Source organism: Cervus canadensis, chromosome 7 (genome assembly GCF_019320065.1).
Source record: "Cervus canadensis isolate Bull #8, Minnesota chromosome 7, ASM1932006v1, whole genome shotgun sequence".
Taxonomy (NCBI): domain Eukaryota; kingdom Metazoa; phylum Chordata; class Mammalia; order Artiodactyla; family Cervidae; genus Cervus; species Cervus canadensis.
Window position 1 is genome coordinate 5,892,821 of NC_057392.1, and position 13,247 is coordinate 5,906,067.

General features: G+C 46.1%; 1 protein-coding gene across 1 annotated transcript; it reads right to left on the minus strand.

Moving 5' to 3' along the window:
• Window positions 1–3,498: 3,498 nt before the first annotated feature.
• On the minus strand, window positions 3,499–4,265 carry LOC122445262 (non-histone chromosomal protein HMG-14). Its single transcript, XM_043474261.1, has one exon. The coding sequence runs from the start codon at window positions 4,169–4,171 to the stop codon at window positions 3,866–3,868; it is 306 nt and encodes a 101-aa protein (XP_043330196.1). The 5' UTR covers window positions 4,172–4,265; the 3' UTR covers window positions 3,499–3,865.
• Window positions 4,266–13,247: the final 8,982 nt, after the last annotated feature.

Genomic DNA, 13,247 nt, shown 5'->3' on the forward strand with positions numbered 1-13,247 from the left:
AAATTGGAGTGATGTGTCTTTAAGCCAAGGAGCACCAAGGATTGTTGACAACCATCAGAATCTAGTGGAGGAGCACTGAACTCCCTTGAGCCTCCAGGGGGAACCAACCCTGCTGGCATCTGTTTTTTTTTTTTTTTTTTTAAACAACTTAAAGTACCAACAAGCTTGATTGCATTCTTTTTTTATTAATTAATTAATCTTTGGCTGTGCTGGGTCTTTACTGCTGTGTACAGCTCTCTTTAATTGCGGTGAACCGGGGCCACTCTTCGTTGTGGTGTGCGTGCTTCTCATTGCAGGGGCTTCTCTTGCTGCAGAGCACAATCTCTAGGGCATGTGCACTTCAGCAGCTGCATCACTCGGGTCTGATAGTGGCGGCTCCTGCACTCTAGAGCGTGGGCTCAGTAATTGTGGCTCATGGGATTAGTTGTTTTGCAGCACATAGGATCCTTCCAGACCAAGGAATGAACCTGTGTCCCCAGCATTAGCAGGCTGATTCCTACCCACTGTGCCACCAAGGAAGTCCCCTCCCATCAACATCTTGATTTTAGACATCCTTTCTCCATAACTGTGACAGATACATTAAAATTTTTTAAATTAGTTTTAATTTTTATTTTTTAAAAATTTGAAATTTATTTGTTTATTCCTTGGCTGCACTTGGTCTTTGTTGTGTCACACGAGCTTCTCTGGTTGAGTGTGTCGAGTGTGTCAGCTTAGCCCCGCAGCATGTGGGATCTTAGTTCCTCAACCAGGGATCAAACCTGCATCCCCTGCATTGCAGGTGGATTCTTAACCACTGGACCACCAGGGAAATCCCCATTTTGTTGTTTTAAGCCATCCAAGTCTCTGGCAATTCGCTGTGGCAACCCAGGGAACTAACACAGAATGGGTGAAGAAATTCCATAGCTCTGTTCTCCTGCCTCCTCTCATGACGGTGCTTGGCACTGGACAGATGCCTCCAAGCCCAGAAGCCAGAGAACAGAGGAACAGCTGGGCAGTCACCTCAAGGTCAGCCTCTGGGCATAGGGCAGGGTGGGGAGTGGAGGGAGGGTGGTTGCAAGTGGAGAATAAGCCCAACCAGCTCTGCTTCCGGCTTCCATCTTCTTCAAGGTCAGAATCAGGGGTTTCAGGGGGTCCATCCCAAAGGCACTGGAGAAACTGCTGCCTCAACCCCTCTTTTCTGCCCTTTGAATTTGGTTCTTTCATGAGCATGAAAGACTTGGAGCACAGCTGGCTCTTCAAAACTGTGTCTCGGATCAGAAGTTGGCTTTCCCAGGAGAATGAAGTTATAACCAGGCGCAGAGTGGTATGTGCATGCTGAAGAAGGTGATGATGTACACGCTGAAAGCATGGGGAACCATAAACTTGAAATGCTGGTCAAACTCATTTGTGAGCAGGCAAACGCAAGTCAGAACTGCACGGAGATGAATCACTTGTCACCCTTCAGGTCAGCAGGCTCCCAGGGCTGCCTACTGCTCCTTTCAGGGCTGGCTGTGCATTCCATCAGGTGTAGAGACTCAGAACAGCGCTGGCATATGGTAGGTGCTCAACGAATGTGATCTCCTCTGGCTTCCTGGCTCAGCCTTTCCCCATCTCCCCTAACTGGCATTGTGAAGAATGTAACAGTGAGCGCTCAAGGCACAGCATCAGGGTAGCAATGCTGTGCAGAGTTCAGCTGTACTGATGGGAACCCAGGCTGACGTCCCACTGAGCGCTCTCAGCAGTACATCCTCCAGAGGCCGAGCAAGCACGCTCACGCGAGAACTGACTGCATTCAACCACGTGGGTCTCCAGGGAAGTGGAAGGGCAGGGTGGTGGCTGAGAGTTAAGAACAACACCTGCACCTTCTGCCCATTGCTTCAGAATCGTAATCCCATTGAGAGAGCCCATGAAAGTTGAATGAGTGCAGCTATAGTGGGTGCTCTGCTCCTATGTTCTCAGATGTTTTAAGCATTTCCACCTTTCCCGGTCCAACACCCAGGAGTCAGCCCCTGCATCTTTGTTGGGGTTGCCCTTGGGCTACTGGGACCCTATTTGTCTCTGTGCACTGCTGGGCTGGAAGTGCCATTGAATTAACATCCTCTTGGGGTCAGCCATTAACCACTGGCTGGTGGATATTCAGGTAGAAGTCTCCCAGCCCCCTAGAGCTCTGGCTAGGATATGTGTGTTAGTAGCTGATTCATGTCCGACTCTTTGCAACCCCATATACTGTAGCCCTCCAGGCTCCTCTGTCCATGGGATTTTCCAGGCAAGAATGCTGGAGCTGGTTGCCATTTCCTTCTCCAGGGAATCTTCCTGACCCAGGGATTGAAACTGTGTCTCCTGCTTTGGCAGATGGATTCCTTATGATACCTTTAATAGCATGGTACCTGCTCTATTTGGAGGAGGGCATGGAAATCCACTCTAGTATTCTTGCCTGGAGAATCCCATGGACAGAGGAGTCTGGTGGACTACAGTCCACAGGGTCACAAAGAGTTGGACGTGACTGAAGCAACTTAGCATGAACCATGCATGCACCTGCTCTATTATTTTGTATCACGTGTATTTGCCTTGATTCTTATTTTTATGTAAGTGGATATAAAAATAAGCATGAAAGTTCATGGGGATGCAGATGGCCAAGTGCAGGGGAGTCTAACTGGGCACAGATTTCTAAAGTCCCCATTCCTTTTCAACCAAGAAATTCCATCCTCATATACAATGTAAGTAAGTTCTCCATAGGATGCCTCTGGTGTGGGGCTGTTTGGGAACCACCAACATGGTAAGAGATGACTAGATTTGCATTTTAAGATCAAGTGGACTGAAGGGCTGAGGTGAATTTTGGGGATGGGGGTGTTGGGAGTAGGAGGATCAGTGAGAGGCCTCTGGGAGAGCAGGGGACTGTGGTAACATGTAATAGGGACCAGGAGACATGCAGAGAAAGAGAGGCTGGTGGATTTAAGGCCTATTTTGGAATTAACATCAATGGGAAGTCCTGCTGTCATTCTTGGGAACACTGAGACCCTCAGAGACAGTCGATTCTATACTTGGCTTTTTCAAGTCTTGCTCTCTGGACTTTTTTTTTTTTTTTTTTATAACTGAGATTTTATTGGTTGTTTTGAGGATCACTACACAGACATTTCAATTTGTACACAATTCTTCACATACGTACCAGAAATCTAAAATATCATGTAGTTGTGATTCTTAAGTTATTCCAGTGACTTTCCAGCTTAAAATTTGGAGCAACGTTCCTTAACAGGATATCAAGTACCAATATCTTCAAATATTGATATGTTGTTACATCATAAGTCCCACTGATTCACAATTTAATATCATATACACTACATACCCAAACTGTCAATCGTTCACAGCACATTAACCAAGTTACTAGGAAAACTGGACTACCACGACCAAAGATGTTATAGTATAGTGCACAAAATTCTGACCAGGAGAGCCAAGATCAAAAAGTGGTTTGCTGTAGGAAATAATTCTACCAAAACAAAATGGGAAGAGAAGTAATTTAAAGTGTTCAAGACATTAAATGCACAACTGACTCCAAACTGCCATTTAGTATGCTTTTGTATTATAGGATATAAAAGCTACCCCCCATCTATGGAATGTTAAGCTGACACCCAAGACAATCAAAGCCTCCCATATCCAATATCCCACTATTTTCTGGTTGTACCAAAAAATAAACAACCAGCAAATGATTTCACCTCTTAAAAAAAAGCATTTACACTTAAAAAATGGGATGAGGTGGGATTCCCTCCTTTTTAAAAATGTTTCTAGAGCTACTAAAAAACTTGCATTTACAAAATAGTTGATAAAAATATTCCTCTGGATTGTACAAGAAGGGAAACAGGGACCACTGACAGGACTGAGTGTGTGGTTATTAATCAGACTTGGCTTCTTTCTCTTCTGCTTCATCAGAGGCTGGGCTCTCCTCGTTTTTAGTCTCTCCATTTTCTGCAGGCAAGTCTTCTTTAGTCTCTTGGTTGGCCACTTCCGCCTGTTTTCCCTTTGCTCCTCTTTTCCCTTTTGTTTGCACTTTTTTGTCTGAAGATTTATCCTTTCCCGCCGCCTTTTTTGGCTTCGTTTCCACTTTTGCAGGAGCCGGTTTTGCTGACAACCTCGCCGATCTCCTCTTGGGCTCCTCCTTCGCCGCCCCCTCGGCGGAGCTGACCTTCCTCTTGGGCATCGTGGCGGCGGGGCGGGCGAGAGCCGGGTGCCTGAGGGCCGCGGCGCGCCGAGAGCCTTCGCGAAGCTGAGTAGCCTGACCGCTGCCGCTCCTCCTGCCCTCTCTGGACTTTAAGAAACCTTCATCTCCTCTCCATTTCAGCCATCTATTCCAGTGACCACCCCACAATCCATACCCTCCTATCACATGGATCTCCTATATTTTGATTTCCCAAATTGTGGTTATACTCTGACCATCCCTCTCAATCTTTCTATCACTCTCACTAGGCTCCTCCCACAACACCTGCTCTTTTTCCATATTGAGATTTCACCCCCTTGATCATTCTAACTTCTTTCTATTTTCACCCTTTATGTAGTCACTTCCATTCTACCTTAAAGTCTATCACTCAATCTCTCTCTTGTCAAGATTTTCCCTCCCTTTCATACTTCTCCTTCACTACCATCCATGCAAGAGAACATGCTCTACATCAGATGGCTCACTCTGACTGTCTACTGTCTCCAAGTGTGACTGGGCACAATTACACAATTTGGCTGGTTGGGCCACTAGAAACTCATGACTTATGACCTGAGTTAGGTGCTCAGCTTTTCATGGAAAGATCGTATTTCCCTGGCAGTGCTCCCCTCTATTCCTCTCAGAAGCTCATTCATACTTTCTCCTTTCTCATCAAATCCTCTATGCCAATACCTTTCCATTCACCCTTGGGGGTTGACTTGATCTCTCACTGAGCCGAGAAAATAGTTGCTCAGAAGGGCATCCTTCCAAAACTTGCTCTAGCTCCGAAACTCCTTACACCTCCACTCACTTTGTCTTCTTCCTACTGGTCTCACAGGAGAAAGCTCTCTTTTCTGGTGTAAGGCCACTTGCTCCAGTTGGGTCCCAATTTTTCCTCCTTCTGCACATTCTGTTTAAATTCTGACCATCACATTTTTCTCATCTTGGAAGGGTCCTTTGATCATCCTTGACCCCTGCTCTTCTCAGCTGGACAAGATCTCTTCCTAGTTGCCCCATTTTTAAGGTCCCCAATGCCTGTGTTGATGCTTTTGAACTGTGGTGCTGGAGAAGACTCTTAAGAGTCCCTTGGACTGCAAGGAGATCCAGCCAGTCCATCCTAAAGGAAATCAACCCTGAATATGCATTGGAAGGACTGACGCTGAAGCTGAAGTTCCAATACTTCAGTCACCTGATGTGGAGAGCCAACTCATTGGAAAAGAACCTGATGCTGGGGAAGATTGAAGGTAGAAGGAGAAGGGGATGACAGAGGATGAGATGGTTGGATGGCATCACCAGCTCAATGGATATGAGTCTGCGCAAACTCCAGGAGATGGTGAAGGACAGGGAGCCTGGTGTGCTATAGTCCATGGGGTTGCAAAGATTCAAACTTAGTGACTGAAAAACAGTAACCCCTGTGTTACAGGACTTCAGAGCTCAAGCCCTGAGGCCAATGGGGGCCAAGGTTGGATAAGAACCCCAGACCCCTGTTTCACTCGTGGACCAGGTTGGCCCTGGCCACATTGCTACCAAGTATGTCTTAGAAAACCCAGACATCTGAGGAGAGATTGAGTTTTCTGAATTGTCATCAACATTGACCTTAAAAAAGAAGCCTGGTAAGAAGAAAAGAGGATTTATCTCTCAATTTCAACCCTGTGAACTTCAGCTGGAGAATTGTGTTTAGGGAGTTTATTCTTCATAAGCCTATTACAAAAATAATACAGCTACATAATTGCAGGGGGAAAATTTTATTCTCTTTCTGTGATGGCCTGGAGGAAAAATAGAAGCACAGAGAAAAATTTCTACTTAGGAAAAATAACCAGAACTTTCCCAAAATGCTATGTAATTTGGTCGTGAGGTGCTTTGGGAAAAAAAAAGTCTATTTATCTTGAGCCCCTAAAGAAATATCCTCATGGAAAGATTATTTCATTGAAATTTATTTTAAGGAATTATTTAAAGAACGCTGGTCTTTACTACCCACTAATCAGATTTCATTTGATCTTACTTTGGTTTCTTTTTAGTTATGGGTAATTATTTTAAGACTGCTGATTGCCTGCTATAAAGGATTGGATTTTTATGTTATAAAAACACTTCGAATGATCTATGGGCCTGAACACTGTGGGGGAGACTGGGAAAGTTCTGGGAGGCAAATTGCTTTAAAGTCGATTGGGTTTTGTCTGGGCTGTGACAGTTCAGAAGCATGAAAATGGAACCGCTCTGGAGCTTTGCTTCGGAGGCAGAAAGTTCCTCAAATGTGGCAGAGGTCTTAAAGGTGGTAGCAGACTGGCCAGAATCTCTGGAGATGGGGTGTGAGTCGAGCCCACTTCTGGGGAGGCCTGAACCTACTGCTGAATGAAGAAGACACTGCACCTCTCACAACATGGGTTTCTTGGGGCCCCAGAAAGAGCCTGGGTGGAAGGATGAGTCCCTGCACACTCCCAGTGCTTTCCTCTGGTGGGACTCTTCCTCTCATTTCCCAAAGTCCGCCGTCAAGTACAAGCAGACAGGCGGGCAGGGACATGTATGTGGAGAACCCACGTGGTGTAGACAGTCATATGCCTACAGTTAGCATGAACTGACGGGATGGTGGGACCTTGAACAAGTGACTCAAATGCTCCAAGTCTCAGTCTTCTGACCTGCACAATGGGAGAAATAAGGCTGTTGTAAGGAATTAGTGAGATGATGCACATAAAGCATTCAGCCTGGTGCATGGCCCATAGTAGACAATACATGTCATTCTTGTGGGGCTTCCCAGGTGGCACAGTTCATTAAGAGCCCTCCTGCCAATGCAGGAGATAAAAGAGATGGGGGTTCAATCCCTGAGTTGGGAAGATCCCCTGGAATAGGAAATGGCAACCCACTCCTGCCTGAAAATATTCTTGCCTGGAAGATTCTCTGGACAGAGGAGCCTGGTAGGCTACAGTCCATGGGGTTGCAAAGTGTCAGACGTGACTGAGCACATCATTCTTGTTAGTATCTGGTAAATGGATTCATAAATGCCATCTTGGGAACCATTATGATAATTAGATAAGGTAAGTTAGGTGAAAGACTTAACACAGTGTAGGGCCCACAACAAACACTCAATACAGGGTAGTCATTAGTGAAAGTATCAGTAACATGTCTGAGTAGCTATTTGCCCACCTTTTCGAGCTCTCCCCCACCCTACCTCCACTTCCCTCATGGCCCTCTAGCTGTGCTGGCCTCCTGTTCCCCCACGTGCCCAAACCCAGTCCCTCTTTACCTGCCTCCTGTATCTGCACTCAGGGCTCCTTCTCATCACTCAGGCCTCAAGTCGAAAGCTGCCTCTGCAGAGAGAACCCTGGGCTCGAAAGTCTCTCCACCCCGCCCCTGCCCCACCCCTTCCACTATCTGTTCTGTGTGGGGCAGCATAAGCCAGTAGTTACTCAGTGCTCTCCAGGCTCTGTCCCAGGAGACCATCACAGCCTCCTGGAGGGACCGATGCCCTTGAGGCTTTGGGTGAGACAAGCCGGAATCAATGGGGTGAATGAATGCCCCTTTGGAGTGGATTGTGCCAAGACCCACATCCCCCAGCACTTCACGGAACCAGCTCCTCAGGGATTCTGGAGTTATCTGTGTTTGATTTATAAAACTTTCCCACGAAGGATTGCTTTGGGCTAGCAGTGGATGGCTGGTGCTGGATTATCTTAATGTCTTCCTGGAGAAACTTTGTGCAGGTTATTTTTCTTGCTAATAAGTATCATATCTATTTATCTATCTGCCCAGGAATAACAATTCAACACTGCCACAGTTGTCCTTGCTGGAGAAAACCCTGTCTTTCCTGAGACGTATGTGCGTGCAATCCAGATGACTTATCATGAGTCTTCCTGGACCCTGACTGCATGCATTTCTGGTGTTCTGTCTGGATTAGAGAGTAAATGGGGCAGCCCCTGCATGTTTGCAGTGACTCTCTGCAGGGGACTCAGAGGTCTCCATAGCTTAGGGCAATGCAATTGTATGAGTCTTCTTTCTACCCACAGCATCATGGCTCGCTATTTTCTAAGGCTTTCAGACAAAGTAGTTCTACCAGCATATGTGCATATGTTAGAAGGTAGAGCATAGTGGGGGAAAACAAAGCAAAATGATAAACATGGATTCTGAGGCTGAGATCAAAATTTGGATCCTGGAATTATTTGGCCTGCTAGCTGTGTGGGTCTTAGCCACTGTGGTAGACAGAATAATGGCCCTCTGAAGAATCCATGCCCTAATCCCTGGAACCTTTGAATGTGTTACCCCAGTTGGCAGAAGACACTTTGCAGATGGGATCAAGGCAAGAATCTTGAGAAGGGGAGATTATCTTGGATTCTCTAGGTGGGCCCAGTGTCACCACAGGCATCCGTGTAAGAGGGACGTAGAGTCAGAAGAGATGTGATGATGGAGTGAAGGGTGAGAGAGAGAGGTGAAGGAGAGAGGGAGAGACAGGACAGAAAGAGAAAGAGAGAGAGAGAGCTACATTAGAAGGTGTTATACTGCTGGCTTTGAAGATGGACAGGGGGCCGTGAGCCAAGGAATGCAGGTGGCAGTTAGAAGCTGGAAAAAGCGAGGGAAAGAAGACCCCTAGAGCCTCTGAGGGAATATGGCTGTGCTGACACCTTGATTTTAGCCCAGTGAAGCCCATTTAGATTGTCTGACCTCCAAACCATATGACAATACAGCATGTAGTTTTAAGCCACTGTTTGAGGTACTTTGTTACAGCAGCAATGGGAGACTGATACCAGCCTGCGTTCCCTCTCTTAGCTTCTGTTAGCTCATTTCTAATCAGAGAAGAAAAGCCAGGCTAGGAATTGCTTTTCTGTAAGGTTGCTGGGTGGGTGAATGAAGTAGTGAGTTGGCAGAGATCTGCTAAGTGGGGAAGAGGAAGAAGGAAGCAGGGGAACACTCTGGGCATCAGGTACTCTGGACCAGGGAGTCCCCAACCCCCAGGTTGTTCCCCATTGCTGGCATTACCACCTGAATCACCACCCCTCTCCTTTTTAATAAATTTCAATCCACTGTGGAGCAATACTTTTATAAAATACAATAAAAATGAATCATTAGAAAAAATGAAATGAAAGACATACATAATCCAAGCCCCAGTCTTTTAAAAAAAATTTTATTATTATTATTATTATTTTAATTCATTTTTTTCCCATTTATTTTTGGAGGCTAATCACTTTACAATATTGTAGTGGTTTTTGCCATACATTGACATGAACCAGCCATGGATTTACATGTGTTCCCCATCCGATCCCCCCTCCCGCCTCCCTCCCCATCCCATCCCTCTGGGTCTTCCCAGTGCACCAGCCCTGAGCAGCCGTCTCACGCATCCAACCTGCAAGCCCCAGTCTTTTATTGTCGATTCAGTAGTCATCAAATTGCTCTTAAAATCTCTCGACACTGACTCTCATATTCTGTCCTCAAGTCACCCTCTGTGGGTCGGGAACAGACAGCTTGGTCCCTGGTGCCGGCCCACTCTCTGAGCCAATTGCTACCTAGAGGTGAGTGTAAGTTGCGGCCAAGGTCTGGGGTGGTCAGACTGCCTTGCAGATGAGGCGATAGCCAGGCTGAATTCTGAGGCATCCAAAGGTGTTTACCAGAAAGAAATGAGCAAAAACAGAACAGAGGAAATAACATGCTGAAAGGCATGGAGGCAGACAGAAAAGGACAAATATCATATGATACTGCTTATATGAGGAATCTAAAAAAAGATACAAATGAACTTATTTACAAGACAAAAATAGACCCACAGACACAGAAAACTATGGTTACCAAAGGGGAAAGGGACCGCAATTTAGGAGGTTGGGATTAACAGATGCACACTACTGTATGTAAAACAGATAACCAACAAGGACCTACTGTTTAGTGCAGGAACTACACTCAGTATTTTGTAATAACCTATAAGGGAAAAGAATCTGAAAAAGAATATATACACACACGTCTATATATTCACACATACACACACATACACCTGAAGCACTATGGTGTAAACCTGAAACGAACACAACCTTTCAAATCAACTATACTTCAATTTTAAAAAATCTTAGCAATGGAAAGGCACACCGTAAGGAGTACATCATATCTCAAACACGAATTTACCTCCTGGGATTCACACAGCCTGAAATTTGACCTGTCCTGGAATCTCAATAAAAAGGAGACTACAGCATGGAGTTAATGAAGAGGACATGACCTCTCACCTTAAAATCTTTCAGAAGCTGCCCCCTGCCTGTGGGCTCAAGTAACGGCCCTCACTGGAGCCCTGGCGCTGCTCCTTGATCCAGCCTCACCTGCCCAGCCCCTGTGCTCCAGGCCAAGGGGAATCCCCGCCCCTTCATCGAGACACATCCTTCCCTAGGACCCAGCATGCTCTTCCTCTGATGGGCATGCCCTTTTGCCTTCTCCTTGCCTGGTGAATTCTACCTGTCCTTCAGGTCTCAGCTTGAGCAACATTTCCTTGAAGACCATCTCTTCCCTCCCAGTTTTTGTCTCGGTATAGATTTCGGTGAGTACCTAAGGCAGGAGCTTCTCCGGTGGCTCAGTGGTAAAAAAAATTTGCCTGTAATGCGGGAGGTGCAGGTTTGATCCCTGGGTCAGGAAGATCCCCTGGAGAAGGGCATCATATCTTCAGTATTCTTGCCAGGAAAATCCAATGGACAGAGAAGCCTGGCAGGCTACAGTCCATGGCGTTGCAAAGAGTCAGACAAACTGAAGCGACTGTGCATGCATGCACAAGGCAGGGTTTTGCCCGCTTCAGTGCTCAGTGAGTATCTAGTGGTCGGATGAATAGACATGCTGTATTTCTCTCTCCCTAGCAGGCACCACAGTTCCAAAGAAAACTTTTATGTACTTATCTGTTTAATGTTAGTATTCTCACTAAACTATGACTGTATGGGGTCAGAGATCATGTCTGTTTTGCCTTCCACAGTGTCTTGCACATAATAGATACTCAAATACACATTGAATAAATATTTGAGTGATTGATTGAGCAACTGAATGATGGGAGTCGGGTGGGCTTGATGGGGCAAACCCTATGGGAAGAATTTGATTATCTTCCTTGAAGTTGCTTGAGAGTGGTGGCAACCACAGCTGACATTCAGAGGGCTCCCCCAACCCTAAAACCTCCTGCTGTGATCAATGGTGAGACCCGATGATCAAATGAGGGAACTTTTCAGATCGCAAGAGGAATTAGTGAGGTAAAGTTTACATTTTCTAGAGAAACAAAGTCTTGTCTTTTCCAGTGCAAGCAACTTCTTCATGCACAAAGATTTGAATTTATTTAGTTTTAGGAAGGTCTTGAATATTTTCTTCAGATAGAATGGCCACATTTGATAACAGCCAGCAAGCAAAGAAAACCCACAATAAAAACAACAATAACAGCAACAAAACAACCAAATGACCCAACTGTATGAGCAATTAATCAACCAGGAAACATCAGCTACTCCTGGGACACATGTAATCCAGAGGAGCTGGTTCTCGCATGTATTAAGTGCTCTATATATGTTAGCAGATGTGACTATGTGACTTTTGTTTTCTTAGATGCAGATGGCATTCCGTGGTCTTTCTGACTTGGCAGAATCTGTGGCTTCTTGGAGCAGACATAACAGCTGTTGGGCCCTTGGGAAGATGGGGCTGACTTGGAATTGCAATTGCTTTGTGCCTGGCTTGATGCAATGTGCCTTGATGACTATGAGGTCTGAGGAGGGCCACCTGACCACCTCCCAGGAGCCCCTCTGACGCTGTCGGTGCTGGCTCTCCAGATGGGGGTAGGTTTCCAGCCAAGGGTGCATAGTCAGAGCGTTTTCCTCTGTTGGGCAGCAAGCATGACTTCCCTGGGGTGTGAATTCCTCAGGCTCAGTGGACAGGCTTCTCTTGAGCCTTGATGGTCTCTAAGGAAAGGCCAGCACTCAGCTGTGCTTGTTAAAGACTCACTGACAAGCTATTCCATAGACACCAGTTCATAACCCCAGAGAGGAAAAATGATCGGGTGGAAAGAAGCCAACAGGAGGGGAATTCGGAGAGCTGGGACCAAGTCCTAGATCTGTGATCGCTCAGTTGCAGGTCTGAACTGAAAAACGGATGAGGAAGAAGAATTCTTCCTGGCTAACTTTGAGTGAGAAGTTGTTTTCTTCCTGCCTTTGGACTTGAACTGAAACATCAACTCTTTCTAGATATTGAGCCTGATGGCTTTTTTAAAAAGATGGTGGATTAATAGTCTATTTTTAAAAGTTTTATTGGAATATTGTTGAGCTACAATGTTGTGATAGTTTCCGGTGTATAGCATAGTGATTCAGTTATACATATACATACATTAATTCTCTTTCAGATTCTTTTCCCCTATAGGTTATCACAGAATATTGAGTAGAGTTACCTGTGCTATATAGTAGATCCTTGCTGGTTATCTATTTTATATCCAGTAGTGTGTCCCAGGAGAAGGTAATGGCACCCCACTCCAGTACTCTTGCTTGGAAAATCCCATGGACGGAGGAGCCTGGTAGGCTGCAGTCCATGGGGTCGCGAAGAGTCGGACATGACTGAGTGACTTCACTTTCACTTTTATGCATTGGAGAAGGAAATGGCAACCCACTCCAGTGTTCTTGCCTGGAGAGTCCCAGGGATGGGGTCGCACAGAGTCGGGCACGACTGAAGTGACTTAGCAGTGTGTCCCAAGTTTCTGATTTATCCCTGCCCGTCCCAAAGCCTCATGGCTTTTGGCTTTTGGACTGGAACTTCCCCATTAGCTCACCTGGTTCTCAGCCTTTCGGACTCAGACCAGAGCTACACCACTGGCTGTCCTGGGTCTCGGCCACACATGCACACACACACACACACACACACACACACACACACACAGAGTTGATTCTGCTTCTTTGGTGAACCTAATATAGCACAGTCATAAAGTAGAGTGATCAGCGTGGTGATGGAGGTCTGAGTGCTTCGTCACAAAGATTCTACCAAGACAGGAAAGTGGGCCTTTGATCCCACTGTTGGGGAGTCCTTGTGGCACATGAACCCTCCCTAGCACCAGGGCAGGCCCCAGAATGGCAGCCTGCCCTGCCCTTGCAAATTCCCAAGACCATGGCTTCCATTGGGTCCA

Excerpts from the sequence above, each read along its gene's own strand:
- LOC122445262 (XM_043474261.1), bottom strand. The coding sequence starts at position 4,171 with ATGCCCAAGAGGAAGGTCAGCTCCGCCGAGGGGGCGGCGAAGGAGGAG.